The 19,099-nt window shown below is 42.4% G+C and overlaps 1 protein-coding gene across 4 annotated transcripts in view; it reads right to left on the bottom strand.

Moving 5' to 3' along the window:
- Window positions 1-12,840: 12,840 nt before the first annotated feature.
- LOC141059251 (uncharacterized) overlaps window positions 12,841-19,099 on the bottom strand; it is a 53,527-nt gene continuing 47,268 nt past the window's right edge. For all 4 annotated transcript variants that reach the window (XM_073555562.1, XM_073555559.1, XM_073555560.1 and 1 more), the window contains exon 7: window positions 12,841-14,848. In XM_073555562.1, coding sequence (XP_073411663.1) covers window positions 13,521-14,848 — 1,328 coding nt within the window. In that variant the 3' untranslated portion in view covers window positions 12,841-13,520. The remainder of the gene's footprint in view (window positions 14,849-19,099) is intronic.

The raw sequence follows: 19,099 nt of genomic DNA, 5'->3' as shown, positions 1-19,099 counted from the left end.
ACTCTGTCCAAAGCCTTTATAGACTACACAAGCGCGCCTGCGCAGTCTGGCTCCAGACAGAATGAGGCAGCACGGTGAGGAGTGTGTATGGCGTCGGAGATGGTGGTACGCATACACACTGCATACCGCTATGTCCGGCGCCATACTTACATACTTACCTGACCGGGAGGAGCGTTGCTTCTCTTCAGCCAGAGACCGGGGCAGGAGAGCGGCCGGAATCGCGCATGCGCATAGCGCATTCTGGCGCCATTTTACTGAAGACACATTTGCAGTGTGTCTTCAGCAATATGGCGCCGGACAGTGCTATGGGCATGCATACCAATATTGGGGGGTGAGGGGACCATGCATACCATGAAAGGGGGGTGAGGGGACCACGCATACTAGGAAAGGGGGGTGAGGGGACCACGAATACCAGGAAAGGGGGGTGAAGGGACCACGCATACCATGAAATGAGGGTGAGGGGACTACGCATACCACGAAAGGGGGGTGAGGGGACCATGCATACCACGAAAGGTGGGTGAGGAGACAATGCACACGATGAAAAGGGGGGTGAGGGGACCATGTATACCAGGATTGGGGGGTGAGAGGACAATGCATACCAGGATTGGGGGGCGAGGGGACCATGCATATCAGGATAGGGGGTGAGAGGACCATGCATACAAGGATAGGGGGGGTGAGAGGACCATGCATACCAGGATAGAGGGGGTGAGAGGACCATGCATACCAGGATAGGGGGGGTGAGGGGGCCATGCATACCAGGATAGAGGGGGTGAGAGGACCATGCATACCAGGATAGGGGGGGTGAGAGGACCATGCATACCAGGATAGAGGGGGTGAGATGACCATGCATACCAGGATTGGGGGGTGAGAGGACCATGCATACCAGAATAGAGGGGGTGAGAGGACCATGCACACCAGGAATGGGGGGTGAGGGGGCCATGTATTCCAGGATAGGGGGGTGAGGGGACCATGCATACCACGAAAAGGGGGGTGAGGGGACCATGTATACCAGGATTGGGGGTGAGGGGACCATGCATACCAGGATTGGGGGGCGAGAGGACCATGTATACCAGGATAGGGGGGTGAGAGGACCATGCATTCCAGGATTGGGGGTGAGGGGACCATGCATACCAGGATATGGGGGTGAGGGGACCATGCATGAGGGGACCATGCATTCCAGGATTGGGGGGTGAGAGGACCATGCATACCAGGATTGGGGGAGGGTGAGGGTACCATGCATACCAGGATAGGAGGGGGGCAGCACATACCAGGATGGGAGACCATATACCAATAAAAATGCCCACCACCCGGGAGTAGAACGGGTTCATAGCTAGTATATATCTACATGTTAGTGACAAATGCAATTATTCTAGTGGAGGTTCTAAATTATGTATTTAATTAATAAATGATTATTAAAGTTTTACCATAACCAGGTTCCCTGCATCATGTTCCCATATGCTTTATGCATCCATTAGCCCTCTGTGTCTGTACTCTCACACACTTAACATTATGGCTGGTCCATACAATCAGGGCAACTGTTACCACCCGCCTTTCGTGTCTACCTCTTTCCTCATAGACTGTAAGCTTGCGAGCAGGGCCCTCACTCCTCTTGGTATTTGTTATAATCTACTGTATGTGATTATTGTTATGCTGTAATGTCTATTGTCTGTACAAATCCCCTCTGAAATGTAAAGTGCTGCGGAATATGTCGGCGCTATAAAAATAAAATTTATTATTATTATAATTTATTATAATGATTATTTAACCCCTTAACCCCAAAGGGTGGTTTGCACGTTCATGACCGGGCCAGTTTTTACAATTCTGACCACTGTCCCTTTATGAGGTAATAACTCTGGAACGCTTCCATGGATCCTGGTGATTCTGAAACTGTTTTCTCGTGACATATTGTACTTCATGTTAGTGGTAAAATTTCATTCATATAACTTGCGTTTATTTGTGAAAAAAACAGAAATTTGGCAAAAATTTTTAAAATTTCGCAATTTTCCAACTTTGAATTTTTATGCCCTTAAATCACAGAGATACGGCACACAAAAAACTTAATAAGTAACATTTCCCACATGTTTGCTTTACATCAGCACAATTTTGGAGCCAAAATTTTCTTTTGTTAGGAAGTTATAAGGGTTAAAAATTGACCAGCGATTTCTCATTTTTGCAACACCATTTTATTTTTACGACCACATCACATTTGAAGCCACTTTGAGGGGTCTATATGATATAAAATACCCAAAAGTGACACCATTCTAAAAACTGCACCCCTAAGGCTGAGTTCACACGTGGCGTTTTTTTCGCGTTTCCGCGGCTGTTTTAACCGCGCGATTTTGCAGCGAAAACGCAAAAAATAAGCATCCCATGCATTCCTATGGGATTCCGCAATGCTGTGCTAATGCTGCAGTTTTCACCGCGGCGGAATCGCTTCGCGGTAAAAACCGCAGCATGCTCATTAATTTGCGGAATCGCGGCGATCCCGCACCCATAGGAATGCATTGTTCCGCTTACTTCCCGCATGTGGCTGTGCACACCATGGGGAAAGTAAGCAGAACATTTGCGGATGGTACCCACGGTCCGGAGGAGAGGACACTGTCCTCCGGGCTTTGGGTACCATATCCCTGTAAAAAATAGAATTTAAAAATAAAAAATATTGTTATTCTCACCCTCCGACGTCCCGCGCAGTCTTTCCGCTTCTCTTCACGCTCCCGTTCCCAGTAGTCCTTTGCGAAAATGCCCGCGATGGCGTCCGTTCTCGCGGGATCGCGAAGTCTCGCGGTAATTCGCGATGACGTCGCGCGAATGACCGCGAGATATCGCGATCCCGCGAGAACGGACGTCATCGCGGGCATTTTCGCAAAGGATTACTGGGAACGGCTGCGCGGGACGTCGGAAGGTAAGAATAACACCATTTTTTATTTTTTTTTACATTTTATCTTTTACTACTGATGCTGCATAGGCGGCCTCAGTAGTAAAAAGTTGGTCACACTCATCAAACACTATGTTTGACGAGTGTGACCAACCTGTCAATCAGTTCTCCCAGCGATGCTACAGGTTGCTTGGAGAACGCTAGCATTTTGCAAGCTAAGTACGCTTGCAAAATCCTAGTTTTTCCGCGGGAAAATCGCGGGAATTTAAAATGCGATTTTCCCGCGGACTGGAATTCCGGAATTCTCGCGGTAATTTCCGCGAGAGTTCCGGTATGTGTGCACTTAGCCTTAAGGTGCTCAAAACCAAATTCAAGAAGTTTATTAACCCTTTAGGTGCATCACAGGAATATTTTGAATATTTAAAAAAATGAACATTTAACTTTTTTTCACAAAAAAATACTTCAGGTTCAATTTTTTTATTTTACCAAGGGTAACAAGAGAAATTGGACTGCAAAAGTTATTGTGCAGTTTGTCCTGAGTACGCTGATACCTGATATGTGGGGGGAACCACTGTTTTGGCGCATGACAGAGCTCAGAAGGGAAGGAGCGCTGTTTGACTTTTTCAATGCAAAATTGGCTGGAATTCAGATCGGATGCCATGTCACGTTTGGAGAGCCCCTGATGTACCTAAACAGTGGAAACCCCCCAAGTGACCCCATTTTGGAAACTAGACCCCCCAAGGAACTTATCTAGATATGTGGTGAGAACTTTGAACCCACAAGGGCTTCACAGAAGTTTATAACGTACAGCGGTACAATTAAAAATCATATTTTTTCCACAAAAATGATCTTTTCACCCCCAATTTTTATTTTCCCAAGGGTAACAGGACCCCAAAAGTTATTGTGCAATTTGTCCTGAGTACGCTGATACCCCATATGTGGGTGTAAACGACTATTTGGTCGCATGGCAGAGCTCGGAAGGGAAGCAGCGCCATTTGACTTTTTTGGCTGAAATTGAGATCGGACACCATGTCACGTTTGGAAAGGCCCTGATGTACCTAAACAGTGGAAATCCCCCACAAGTGACCCCATTTTGGAAACTAGACCCCCCAAGGAACTTATCTAGATATGTGGTGAGAACTTTGAACCCACAAGGGCTTCACAGAAGTTTATAACATACAGCGGTACAATTAAAAAATCATATTTTTTCCAAAAAAATGATCTTTTCACCCCCAATTTTTTATTTTCCCAAGGGTAACAGGACCCTAAAAGTTATTGTGCAATTTGTCTTGAGTACGCTGATACCCCATATGTGGGGGTAAACCACTATTTGGGCGCATGGCAGAGCTCGGAAGGGAAGCAGCGCCATTTGACTTTTTTGGCTGGAATTGAGATCGGACACCGTGTCGCGTTTGGAAAGCCCCTGATGTACCAAAACAGTAGAAACCCTCAACAAATGACAACTTTTTGGAAACTAGACCCCCCCAAGGAACTTATCTAGATGTGTGGTGAGAACATTGAACCCCCAAGGGCGTCACAGAAGTTTGTAACGTACAGCCGTACAATTAAAAAATCATATTTTTCCACAAAAATGATCTTTTCACCCTCAATTCTTACTTTTCCAAGGGTAAAAGGACCCTAAAAGTTATTGTGCAATTTGTCCAGAGTACGCTGATACCCCATATGTGGGTGTAAACGACTATTTGGGCGCATGGCAGAGCTCGGAAGGGAAGAAGCCATTTGACATTTTTGGCTGGAATTGAGATCGGACACCATGTCGCGTTTGGAAAGCCCCTGATGTACCTAAATAGTGGAATCCCCCCACAAGTGACCCCATTTTGGAAACTAGACCCACTAAGGAGCTTATCTAGATGTGTGGTGAGCACTTTAAACCCCCCAGTGCTTCACAGAAGTTTATAATGCCCAGGCGCGAAAATAAAAAAATCGTATTTTTTCCACAAACATGATCATTTAGTCCCCAATTTTTTTATTTTGCCAAGGGTACCAGGAGAAATTGGACCCCAAAAGTTGTCCAATTTGTCCTGAGTACCCTGATACCTCATATGTGGGAGAAAACTACTGTATGGGCACACGTCGGGGCTCGGAAGGGAAGGAGTTATGTTTTGGAATGCAGACTTTGATGGAATGGTCTGCGGGTGTCATGTCCGTTTGGAGAGCCTCTGATGTGCCTAAACTATTGAAACTCCCCACAAGTGACCCCATTTTGGAAACTAGACCCCCCACGGAACTTATCTAGATGTGTGGTGAGCACTTTGAACCCCCAAGTGCTTCACAGAAGTTTATATCGCCCGGGTGTGAAAATAAAAAAATCATATTTTTTTTTCACAAAAATGATATTTTTGCCCCCAATTTTTTATTTTCCTAAGGGCAACAGGAGAAATAGGACCCCAAAAGTTGTTTTGCAATTTGTCCTGAGTAGGGTGATACCCTATATGTGGGGGTAAAACACTGTTTGGGCGCATGGCAGAGCTTAGAAGGGAAGGAGCACCATTTGACTTATTCAACGCAGAATTGACTGGAATTGAGATCAGACGCCATGTTGCGTTTTGAGAGCCCCTGATGTGCCCAAACAGTGGAAACCCCCCAATTATAACTCCAACCCGAACCCCAACACACCCCTAACCCTAATCTCAGCCCTAACTCTAGCCCTAATGGGAAAATGGAAATAAATACATTTTCTTTTAATTTTATTATTTTTCCCTAACTAAGGGGGTGATAAAGGGGGGTTTGATTTACTATTTATGGCGGTTTTTATGTTTGGCGGCTGTCGCACGCTAAAAGACGCTTTTTATTGTAAAAAATAGTTTTTGCATCACCACATATTGAGAGCTATAATGTTTCCATATTTTGATCCACTGAATCATGTGAGGTCTTATTTTTTGCGGGATGAGTTGACGTTTTTATTGGTACCATTTTCGGGAACGTGACATTTTTTGATCGCTTTTTATTCCGATTTTTGGGACGCAGAATGAACAAAAACCATCGTTTCATGAATTTCTTTTGGGTGGTGCGTTTACACCGTTCCGTTGGCGGTGAAATTGATAAAGCGGTTTTATTCTTCGGGTCAGTACGGTTACAGCGATACCTCATTTATGTCTTTTTTTATGTTTTGGCGCTTTTATGCAATAAAAACTATTTTATATAAAAAAGAATTATTTTTGCATCGCTTTATTCTGCGAGCTATAACTTTTTTATTTTTTCTCTGATGATGCTGTATGATGGCTCGTTTTTTGCGGGACAAGATGTCGTTTTCAGCGGTACCATGGATATTTATATGCATCTTTTTGATCGCGCGTTATTGCACTTTTTGTTCGGCGGTATGATAATAAAACATTTTTTGCTTCGTTTTTTATTTTTATTTTTTAAGGGGTTCACTAAAGGGGTTAACTATTGGGACAGTTTTATAGGGCAGGTCGTTACGAACGCGGCGATACCAAATATGTGTACTTTTATTGTTTTTGGTTTTTTTATTTCCAAAAAATGAATTTATTAGGGAATATATTTTTTTTGTATTTATTTAGCGATTTTTTTTTAAATTATTTTTACACTTTTTTTTTTTTAACTTTATTAGGTTGTCCCAGGGGGGACATCACTGTGCTATGACAGATCGCTGATCTGTCACAGGCATTGAAGAAGACTTCCTCTTGCCTGCGCTTTGCAGGCACTGAGGAAGACAGCTCCCTGAAGGCCCCCGTCGCCATCTTGAATCTGGGGACCTGCAGGGATGGAGCCCCCCACAGCAGCGCTGCACATTGCGCTGCTGTGGGGGGCTCAGGGAAGCACAGAGGGAGCCCCCTCCCTGCCGATGCTTCCCTTTAACCCCCGGTACACCGCGATCATGCTTGATTGCGGTGTGCAAGGGTTAATGTGTCAGGGGCGGTCCGTGACCGCCCCTGACACATTGTGCCGGGTGTCAGCTGTGATAATCAGCTGATACCCGGCCGTGATCAGCGGCGCTCACCACGTGGGCGCCGCTGATCGCTGTGACGTACTATCCCGTCCCTGGGAATTAAGTCCAGGGTCACATGGACAGAATATTACGTCCATTGTAGGAAAGGGGTTAACGGAACAAAATGGTGCAGGGTCCCCCTAAAATTTACAGACAGCAACACTATACTATGGTAATTGTATTTGTCACTGACATATATATATTATATATCTTATATATATCATATGCATGTATAATATATACAGAATATATATATATATTACATGTACAATACATATATATTTATATTGCACAGTAAGATTGAACAAAAGTCGTTGGGGTGTTCTATAGCGCAGGCCCATTTTTTGTTTGTTATAAAGCCGTTAATTCATTTGTCGGCTTCTGTGAAATCATTACAGAACCTGACAAGATATGATTTACATACAGTAAACCATAGCATATCCATAATTTTTTGTATATGTCCCTCACCAATAATGTTAGTAGTGTCTGGGTGTAAAATTTTGGTGTTGTAGGTCTCAAATTAAAGGATTAATTCACGGGAAAAAATTGCGTGGGCTCCCATGGTAATTTCTCAAATAGAGAGGGAAAGCCAGTGAGTGAGGGCAGATATTAATAGCCTAGGAGAGGGACCATTGTTTTTGCCCCTCCCCCCGCTAAATAAATCTGCCCCCAGACACCCCAGAAAAGGCACATCTATAAGATGCGCCTTTTCTGGCACTTAGCCTCTCTATCCCCATTGCCCTGTAAAGGTGGCTGATGGCTTAATAATAATGGGTTTATGTCACCTTGCTATTGGAAGGTGACATTAAGTCGGGTTAATATTGGAGAGGTGTCAATAAGACACCTCTCCATTATTAACCCTAGAATAGGAAAGGGTTAAAAAAATACACACAGACATTAATTAAAAATTCTTTATTTTAATCTCTTTTTATTGTTTTATTCAGAAAAGACAATAATATACCAACATACAAGCATTAATGAACTAGAATCAGTACATGGTGTATGAACATGTTGGACAAATCAGTCCGCATTTTCTTTAATCTGTTTTTGTTAAATTTTAGCAACTAGGGAGACAGGTACAAACAGTTACAGTATGTTCATAACATTGAACCATAATCCAACCTTTTTCCTTTTCCCTCCCCTCCCTTTCCTGCGAATGTCATCATTTGAAGAGATTCTTTAACCCCTTTACCCCCAAGGGTGGTTTGCATGTTAATGACCGGGCCAATTTTTACAATTCTGACCACTGTCCCTTTATGAGGCTATAACTCTGGAACGCTTCCATGGATCCCGGTGATTCTGACATTGTTTTCTCATGACATATTGTACTTCATGTTAGTGATAAAATGTAATTCATATATCTTGCGTTTGTTCCCAAAAAATGGATTTTTGGCGAAAATTTGGAAAATTTTGCAATTTTCAAACTTTGAATTATTATGCCCTTAAATCACAGAGATCTGGCACACAAAAAACTTAATAAGTAACATTTCCCACATGTTTACTTTACATCAGCACAATTTGGGAACAAAATTTTTTTTTTGTTAGGAAGTTATAAGGGTTAAAAGTGACAAGCGATTTCTCATTTTTACAACACCATTTTATTTTTAGGGACCACATCACATTTGAAGTTACTTTGAGGGGTCTATATGATAGAAAATACCCAAAAGTGACATCATTCTAAAAACTGCACCCCTCAAGGTGCTCAAAACCACATTCAAGAAGTTTATTAACCCTTCAGGTGCTTCACAGGAATTTTTTGATTGTTTAAAAAAAAATTGAACATTTAACTTTTTTTCACAAAAAATACTTCAATTTCAATTTTTTTTATTTTACCAAGGGTAACAGCAGAAATTGGACTGCAAAAGTTATTGTGCAATTTGTCCTGAGTACGCTGATACCTGATATGTGGGGGGGGGAACCACTGTTTCGGCACATGGCAGAGCTCAGAATGGAAGGAGCGCCGTTTAACTTTTTCAATGCAAAATTGTCTGGAATTCAGATCGGATGCCATGTTACGTTTGGAGAGCCCCTGATGTACCTAAACAGTGGAAACCCCCCACAAGTGACCCCATTTTGGAAACTAGACTCCCCAAGGAACTTATCTAGATATGTGGTGAGAACTTTGAACCCCCAAGGGCTTCACAGAAGTTTATAACGTACAGCCGTACAATTAAAAAATCATTTTTTCCACAAAAATTATCTTTCCACCCCCAATTTTTATTTTCCCAAGGGTAACAGGACTCCAAAAGCTTTTGTGCAATTTGTCCTGAGTACGCTGATACCCCATATGTGGGGTAAACCACTATTTGGGCGCATGGCAGAGCTCAGAAGAGAAACAGTGCCATTGACTTTTTTTGGCTGGAATTGAGATCGGACGCCATGTCGCGTTTGGAAAGCCCATTGAGGCGCAATGTTACTTATGGCAGGTGGCAACAGCATAAGATGAGTATCAATATCTATATGGCTATAACAAGCAGTTTTCTTTTGAGGCGTGTATATATGGTCTCTGCAAAGAATTGAACTCTTGAAGTTATCTGGCATATACTACGCAGTTTATAGGTTAAACTAGTGGTATAGAGATATTCAGGATTTTAATATCCTGATATGGATTGGAATTTTGTTATCTGATTAATATCTGTTTAACTTAGAGTGAAGTTTGACATATGGTATCATTGCCAAAAGTCTTTTATTCTAATAGCAGCACACAGTGGTTGCAAGGCATTTTCGATATATATACTGCATGCTCAGAAACCACTTCCAAGTTAAATTTTGCTACTAAAGGAGTTTTTACTCGACATATTTGTTATATTAACTACTGTGGAAGAGAAATATATTTGTCACCGATTGCCTATGTGTTCTATCATTTTTTACATTGGGGTTTAGGGTCCTCTTATAGTTGTAGGATTGATCTTTGTTTATCTGTAGGGGTTCCTTCAGCATATCAGGCAGAAGGGTTCCCCTAGTTGCTGTAGGGTGTTACAGGACTCCCAGGGATAGCCATCATGGAGCGGGGGCGCCACAATGTTCCCCCCTAGGGTGCCAACCTCCGCAGCCAGGAAGGTAAAAGTATAGTGGACATAAGAGGGACTTCTAGTTATCCCCATTTTATGGGGAAATACTGGAACACGTTTGTTTTTATTTTTGTGTATGCACTTTGGTGTGAACAATTGTTTTAACTTAATAAAGTGAATTTTTAGGGATTACATATGATTTATTGTTTGATACCCTAGTTGGATCATAGCTTGAATATATTGAAAGCCCCTGATGTGCCAAAACAGTGGAAACCCCCCACAAATGACCCCATTTTGGAAACTAGACCCCCCCCAAGGAGCTTATCTAGATGTGTGGTGAGCACTTTGAACCCCCAAGTGCTTCACAGGTTATAACGCCAGGGCGTGAAAATAAAAAACTCATATTTTTTCCACAAACATATTTAGTCCCCAATTTTTTATTTTCCCAAGGGTAACAGGAGAAATTGGACCCCAAAAGTTGTTGTCCAATTTGTCCTGAATACGCTGATACCCCATATGTGGGAGAAAACTACTGCATGGGCACACGTCGGGGCTCGGAAGGGAAGTAGTGACGTTTTGGAATACAGACTTTGATGGAATGGTCTGCGGGTGTCATGTTGCCTTTGGAGAGCCCCTGATGTGCCTAAACTGTGGAAACCCCCCACAAGTGACCCCATTTTCGAAACTAGACCCCCCAAGGAACTTATCTAGATGTGTGGTGAGCACTTTGAACCCCCAAGTGCTTCACAGATGTTTAGAACGTAGAGCCATAAAAATAAAAAAATCATTTTTATCCACAAAAATGATATTTTTGCCCCCAATTTTTTATTTTCCCAAGGGTAACCGGAAAAATTGGACCCCAAAATTTGTTGGCCAATTTGTCCTGAGTATGGACATGAGAATAGTGTGAAAAGTCCTTATCAGTGGGATGCTGCCACCTCCATATATCCGTCAGCCCCAAATAATCCATCAGTTTCTGAATGAGACCTTCATGTATTGTATCTTCATGGTTGTGTGGACCTGATCTATCCATAGATATATCATGTGCCTCATTAAAGTCCCCTACAATTATCAAATTGGCTGTGTCCCAACCTGCCAACTTAGAGAGTAAGGGTCCCGTTACATTTAGCGATGCACCAGCGATCCCGACAACGATACAACTCGGTCAGGATTGCTGGTGCATCGCTAAATGGTCGCTAGCGAGCTGCCAAACAGGCAGATCTCACCAGCGATGCAGCAGTGGTCGTTACTTACCTGTCAGACGCGGCGATGATGACGTCCTACGCCCGTGTCCACGCGTCGCTCATCCGGCGCCAGCAGAAAGCCGCCGCAGAGAAACGGACCAGGACGTTCTCGCGCAATCAGCGATAACCAGCAGGAGAGCCGGTCGGAGGTAAGTATCACATGTAGCGATATCGCTAGCAATATCACTGCTGCGTCACAAAATCGGTGACGCTTTAACGATATTGCTAGCGATATCGCTGTGTAAAGCCCCCTTAACTGAGTCTGGACCATTGGGTGCATATATATTAACCAAATTATAGCGAACTCCTATATTTATGTTAACTATTAAAATTCTCCCCATTAGATCTTCCAAAGTATCTAGGATATCGTAATTAAGACATTTATTGATAAGTATCGCCACCTCCCCCCCCGTTTCTTGGAATATGATGCCTCAGCACACAAATATTTCTTACTAAATAAAGATGGATGTTTATCCCTTACCCAATGAGTTTCTTGTAGAAAAATTACATGAAAGTTAGAACGTTGTAAGTAATGCATAACCTATTTCCTCTTGACTGGGATATTTAGCCCATTTACATTCCAAGAGCACCAATATAATGAATGCATTGTGGACAGAGAAGTACTACCATTATCTATCATTTAACCAATACCGGAACATGGTGCAATCTTCCTGAATAATATCAGATGCATATAAACCCCACACCCATCCCAGCGAGTGGGTGTAGAGTCCACATTAACAAAAAGGTGAGATGACCACGCGCAGGAACCCACCCACCCCAACCTTAACAATCTAAACCTGCTAAGAACCATGCTACGAATAGAAGGGTGAACCTGTTTGAGAAAAAAGAGATTAATATCTCAACAAAATAAAACACAACAGCGACAAAAGTGACAGAAGCGACGCCACCCTGCTAGGTGACAAAGTGATAAAGAACGTCATCTATATTCATCAGGTCTCATCTGAGGTCTGCACTGCAGCTTGAATATCTGCTTGAAGATGTTCCAAAGCCTTTTCTGGCTCTGTGAAGATCCAATTTTTTCCACTCAAAGAAAAGCGTAGGATTGCAGGAAATTGTAGCCCAAAGCGAATATTTTTCCCTGCCAAAATGGCACATGCGGGATTAAATGCTTTACGTTTTACTCAGCCAAGTAATCCTGGAAAGAAACAGTCTGTGATCATAGGATAATGGTTGCTTCTTCCTGTAGCTGACTTTGCTTTGGAAATCTAGGACTCTGAAAATTACTGGATGTGGTCTGGAATCCGTATCATTCCTAGGAGGACCCAGGCGATGAACCCTCTCACTCTTTAGCACACCTGAATGTAGAGGTAAATTTAGTGCTTTTGGGAGCCATTCCGACGCTATTCCCATTAAATCATTAAATTTTGATCGATTCGGGGAGACTGACAAGTTTCAAGTTATTAAGACGAGATCTGTTCTCTAGATCCTCAACTTTATCCAGAAGAAATGTGACATTTTTATCCCTCCGGTCTAACTTCCCGAGAGCTCTGTAACCATGTCTTCCAGATCTGACACTCTTTGTTCTGCAGCTGTTATAACATAATAATTTTATTTCGATAGCGCCAACATATTCCGCAGCACTTTACATTTCAGAGGGGGCTTCACAGACAATAGACATTACAGCATAACAATAAACACATAGATCATAACAAATACCAAGAGGAATGAGGGCCTTGCTCGCAAGCTTACAGTCTATGAGGAAAAAGGGAGACACGGAAGGTGGGTGGTAACAATTGCTTTTATTGTGTGGACCAGCCATAGTGTAAGAATCGGGTGTTCCTTTTGCTGCATGAACCAGTTAACAGTCTAAATATGTAACAGTACAGACACAGAGGGCTATTAAATGCATAAAGAATGTGAGACCATGATGTGAGGAACCTGGTTATGGTAAAAAATTTTGAAATCAGCCACATAGGGATATTTAGTTTAATGCGTTGAGGCGATAGGCCAGTCTGAACAATTGCGTTTGTTATGCGTGCCCCTTGTGTGTTAACCTGAGTGGCAATAGCATCCAGAGTAGACAAATGCCACCAGCCTGGAGTCTATTTTCGGCATTAGAATATCAGTAATGGCCTGAGCAATAGATTACGTATCCTCCCTTTCCATATCGGCAGTTATCTTTGGTGGAGAGGTAGTGTTCGAGGATCTATTAGATTTCCCAGATTTGGCACGTATTTTTCCATAGTGAATGAGGGACCTAATGGTTTTTCGGTGAGAGTACAGGGAGATTGGTTGAGCTTTTTTCTTTTAAGGCTGACATTGAGAGGAGAAGATGGTGCAGGACTTACAGGCTTGAACTGTCAGGCATCATGAGGGATAAGACTGCTTTTTTTTCTACGCTGAGGTGAGGCAGTAATGGCTCTGGAGCGGGAAGATGACCCATTCAATAAAAAAGGCTTCTACCCTGTGTGAATGCTCTGGTGACTAAGAAGAAAGGATTTCTTCACAAAACATTTTCCACATTCTGAACAGGAAAAAGGCTTCTCCCCTGTGTGAGTTCTCTGGTGTACAACAACATCATATTTCTGGTTAAAAAGTTTCCCACATTCTGAACACGAAAAAGGCTTCTCCCCTGTGTGAATTCTTTGGTGCCTAACAAGTTCTGCTTTCCGGTTAAAACATTTCCCACATTCTGAACATAGAAATGGCTTCTCCCCCGTGTGAATTTTCTGGTGGCTATCAAGATGTGCTTTCTGATTAAAACATTTCCCACATTCTGAACATGAAAAAGGCTTCTCCCCTGTATGAGTACTCTGGTGTCTATTAAGAATCAATTTCCAGCCAAAACGTTTTCCACATTCTGAACATGAATAAGGCTTCTCCCCTGTGTGGGTTCTCTGGTGGCTAACAAGTTGCATTTTCCGGTTAAAACATTTCCCACATTCTGAACACGAAAAAGACTTCTCCCCTGTGTGAGTTCTCTGGTGTCTATTAAGAAGCGCTTTCTGATTAAAACATTTACCACATTCTGAACATGAAAAAGGCTTCTCCCCTGTGTGAGTTCTCTGGTGGTTATCAAGAAGCACTTTCTGATTAAAACATTTCCCACATTCTGAACATGAAAAAGGCTTTTCCCCTGTATGAGTACTCTGGTGTCTATTAAGAAGAAATTTCCAGCCAAAACATTTTCCACATTCTGAACATGAAAAAGGCTTCTCCCCGGTGTGGGTTCTCTGGTGGCTAACAAGTTGCGTTTTACGGATAAAACATTTCCCACATTCTGAACATGAAAAAGGCTTCTCCCCCGTGTGAGTTCTCTGGTGTCTATCAAGATGCGCTTTCTGATTAAAACATTTCCCACATTCTGAACAAGAAAAAGGCTTCTCCCCTGTATGAGTTCTCTGGTGGTTATCAAGATGCGCTTTCTGATGAAAACATTTCCCACACTTGGAACAAGAAAATCTATTCTCCTCTGTGTGATGTTTAAGAGAAGACTTTTTGAGGGGAAAACTATTTCCATATTTTGAAAGTGAAAATGGCTTCTTTGCTTTTGGAGCAATTCGTTTTTTAGTGCTAAGTTTGTGACATTGATTTTCCTTAGTAATCAGTAAAGAAGCAGAAGACAGGACGTGTTTCAAAGGATCAGATGACAGATCGTTGCTGTGAAGAGATGACGGTATATCTGGAGTAATGGCATTCATTTCAATTGTATCCTGTGGGATCTCAAGATAATCTAATTTTAAAATTGAAGATGTCAGCTGTCCCTCTGATCTCCTGGTACAGTCATCTGCCAAGAATAAAACCAATTATTATTTTAGAATAAAAAATTCTTGAATTTCACATTTTCCTAACATTTCTACTTAAACTGTCAGTAAAAATGGCAAGCTATGTAAAATGATTCAATTATTCACCAGGACAATGACAGCTCACAGTCTAATAGAAAACCTCATAGGATGAACCAGTGGAGCCTGGTGTTCAAATGTTTGTTAATTCTGCCTCCCAAATATTGGAATAAACAGCCACCAAACAATTTTATGTAGGTGAAAATAACACCAATAAAATCTTGTACTCATCTCGCAAAAAAAAAAAGAAAAGAAAAAAGACCCCACTCAGGTCCTTGAGTGGGGACTCAAAAGTCTTAGTTACTTACCGGTAACAGGATTTTTCTAAACCCATGACAGCACCACGAGAGAGGGGATCTGCCCACCAAGCACAGGAAACCTACAGGCTAAAGAGGCGGCACCTCTCCCTCGCATAAGTTGGATTACACAGCGTGAGGGGACTGCAATGGTTTATTAATAAAAACATCATAAAACAACTAACACCAAGGGATGCATTAAAAGAGGCATAATTTTAACTCTATACAAGTCAGTAGTGCGAACACACTTAGAATACTGTGTATAGTTCTTGTCTCCAGTGTATAAGACATAGCTGAACCGGAGTGGGTGCAGAGAAGAGCGACCAAGGTTATTAGAGAACTGGGGGGTCTACAATACCAAGACAGGTTATTACTAGTGATGAGCGAGTATACTTGTTGCTCGTGTCTCCCCGAGCATGCTCAGGTGGTCTCCGAGTATTTTGGGGTGCTCAGAGATTTAGTTTTCATCGCCTTAGCTACATGTTTGGCGACTGCTAGACAGCTTGAATACATGCTTGGAATGCCTGCTTGTTAGGGAATTCCCACATGTATTCAGTCTGTCTACAAGTCACAAATCATGCAGCTGAGATGAAAAATAAATCTCTGAGCACGCCAAAATACTCGGAGCATGCTCAGGGGGGCCCGAGCAAGAATGCTACTCGCCGATCACTAGTTATTACACTTGGGGTTATTTACTTTGGAAAAACGAAGGCGAAGGGGTGATCTTATTTTAATGTATAAATATATGAGGGGACAGTACAAAGACCTTTCTAATGATCTTTTTACTCATAGACCTGAGAGAGGGACAAGGGGGCATCCTCTACGTCTGGAGGAAAGAAGGTTTAAGCATAATCACAGACGTGGATTCTTTACTGTAAGAGCAGTGAGACTATGGAACTCTCTGCCATATGATGTTGTAATGAGTGATTCCCTACTAAAATTTAAGAGGGGACTGGATGCCTTTCTTGAAAAGTATAATATTACAGGGTATATACACTAGTTTCCTTGATATTGTGTTGATCCAGGGAACTAGTCTGATTGCCGTATGTGGAGTCGGGAAGGAATTTTGCCACATGGGTTTTTTTTTGCCTTCCTCTGGATCAACATGTTAAGACATATTAGGTTATGATATGGGTTGAACTAAATGGACTTAAAGTCTTCCTTCAACCTTAATAACTATGTTACTATGTTACCACCTAATAAACTAAAGGTGTGGAAACACAACACTAGCGAAAGTAGTGCTCACGCTCACGTAAAGGGAGGGAATATAAGGGTGCTGTCATGGGTTCTGAAAAATCACATTACCAGTAAGTAACTAAGACTTTATCAATCACCTATGACAGCACAATGAGAGATTCACAGAGAAATATAATCTAAGGTGGGACTACCACCTGGAGCACCCCTGCCCGAAGGTGAGGTTGGAGGACACATATACAATCTATAGTGCATATAGAAGGTAGAAGGAGAGGAACAGGTTGCTGCCTTACAGATGTCTTCTAATGAGTCATATGACCTCTCTGCCCAGGAGGATGCTACAGCTCGAGTAGAATGAGCTTTGAGACGTTACGGGGCCATCTTGCCACTTGCTAAGTAGGCTAGAGAAATGGCCTCTGTAATCCACCTAACAATTGTGGGTTTTGAGGCTCTAAACCCTTTCCTAAAACTCTGGAGGGATATGAACCAAGACCTATCCTTTTTCCAGTGTTTCATCAAAGTGGACAGGTATCCAATTACACATCTCCTATCATACAACTTACAAAATATGCTGTTTTTCCTCCTTCTGGTTCTTTCGATTGGAACAAAAGGAGGGAGGTCGAATTCTTGCAGCCTGGAATCGCGACGCTACTTTGTAAATTTAGGCTGGATTGGGCTTAAAGATTACCCTATCGTCTAGGATTTGGGTGAATGGTGGGGCTATAGAAAGAGCCTGAATATCACTGACTATTCTGGCTGATGTCAATGCTACCAGCAGACCTGTTTTGAGCAAAAGAACCTTCAAGGATGCCGATTCCATGGGTTCAAAAGGATCATCCGTTAAGGCCGGTTTCACACGTCAGTGGCTCTGGTACGTATAGTGACAGTTTCCTCACGTACCGGAGACACTGACACACGTAGACACATTAAAATGAATGTTTCTCTGCACATGTCAGCATGTTTTCACAGACACATGTTACAAGTATATCGTGGCACAACTGTGTTGGTGCACAAAAGAAGGTTCCCACACCAGAATAGATACCAGATAAAAAATTTTGGCACTCAACTTTTTGTCATAAGTGAAGAGTTTTATTTGCAGTCACATAAACGTTTCGGCTGTAACAGTAAGCCTTCATCAGTACACTGCAAGGTCAATAAAAATATATACAGACAAATCAGATGCTACAAATAGGATCAGTAACCAAATGAAAAACAAAACAAAAGAAAAAACTTTAATCAGTGCACAGTGCATTAGTGCTTGGGAGGATGGGTTAAACCATAAAAGGTGAGGTTTGGACAAAGGAAGAGAAAGAACAAAGCGGACCTACCAAGACTGCTCTTGTTCACTAAACTGCTGAACGTCTGAAAATAAAAGTCAGCACAAATGTATCAAATATTTATGTCATCATATCTGAGATTATGGATGAGGCTCATACAGAAGTAAACCAACATATACTCACTAAGATAGGGAGCCACTGTAAAAGATAAACTTATAGATCAACATAAACGGGACACAGAGCAGAGGAAGAGGATTAAATTCCAGAGAGACACAGAAGATTATAATAATAATAGGGTGTACCATTGGCGTTATAATATCACCTCTCGATCTAACTCCTCCAGGTTTGATCATCAATCCTCTAACGATCCTTCAACGTCAGGCTCGGAGACAGAAAGAAGAGATTTTCGTTCAGGATCATCACATTTTTTAGATCAACGCAGAAGACGCCCACGCAGAAGAGGGTCCGCCGGAGCCAACGGCGGAAGAGGCTCAGATTCCGACAGGATAACGAGATCCCAGGTACAGATTCCCTAGTAATTAATATCTCTTCTAGGTCTCTCAGTATTGCAGAAAATAATCTTCTGCAAAAGGGTTTATCTTATTGCCCTTCATTCATAATGAGTACTTTTCAAATGGACATGGACCTACAACGGTTTTATCGCCGTATAAGACTCTTAGTATATTTTGCCAAAAAGGACAAAGAGGTATTTCCTCCTCTATCTATTACTCCTTGTCCTATCTCTATCGACCGTCTGGGGCTCCGCATTAGGAGCACATACCGACCTCCACTTGGCTCACATGCGATGGAATCCTTTATCGATAAAGCATTCTTCAAACTACGTCAGGACATCGAGAATGGGAGACTACATGTTTCCCCTAACCTCGATGTAGTAGATTTTCAAGCATTAGAAGCCCTTCGGAGAGACCCCAACATCATTATTAAACCCGCCGATAAAGGCGGGGCAATTGTTGTAATGGACAGACAGGACTACTTGAAAGAGGTGATGCGCCAACTCAGTGACAGTTCAGTCTATACAATTTTACCACATGATCCCATAAAAAGTGTTAGACATTCTATTAACACTATTATTACTGATTATACCCTCAGCGGGGTGATTGACACAAAAACACGTGACTTCCTGACAAAAACGGATCCCATTACTCCAGTGTTTTACATTCTTCCAAAGGTACATAAGAGATTGGAGTGTCCATCGGGCCGACCCATAGTGGCGTCGACAGAATCCATTCTGTCACCACTGTCTATACACTGTCTATTAGATGCGCCTATTCTGTAGCTTTGTCGGGTTCTTTCCACTTGCCCTGTAGCGGTGGCAAGTGGGGTAATAAGGGGTTAATGCTTTCTATTGTAAGGTGGCATTAAGCCCGGGTTAGTAATGGAGAGGTGTCAATAAGACACCTATCCATTA

This window comes from Dendrobates tinctorius, unplaced genomic scaffold, assembly GCF_039654945.1.
Source record: "Dendrobates tinctorius isolate UK_male_01 unplaced genomic scaffold, ASM3965494v1 ptg000226l, whole genome shotgun sequence".
Taxonomy (NCBI): domain Eukaryota; kingdom Metazoa; phylum Chordata; class Amphibia; order Anura; family Dendrobatidae; genus Dendrobates; species Dendrobates tinctorius.
This window is presented reverse-complemented; position numbering and strand designations above follow the sequence as displayed.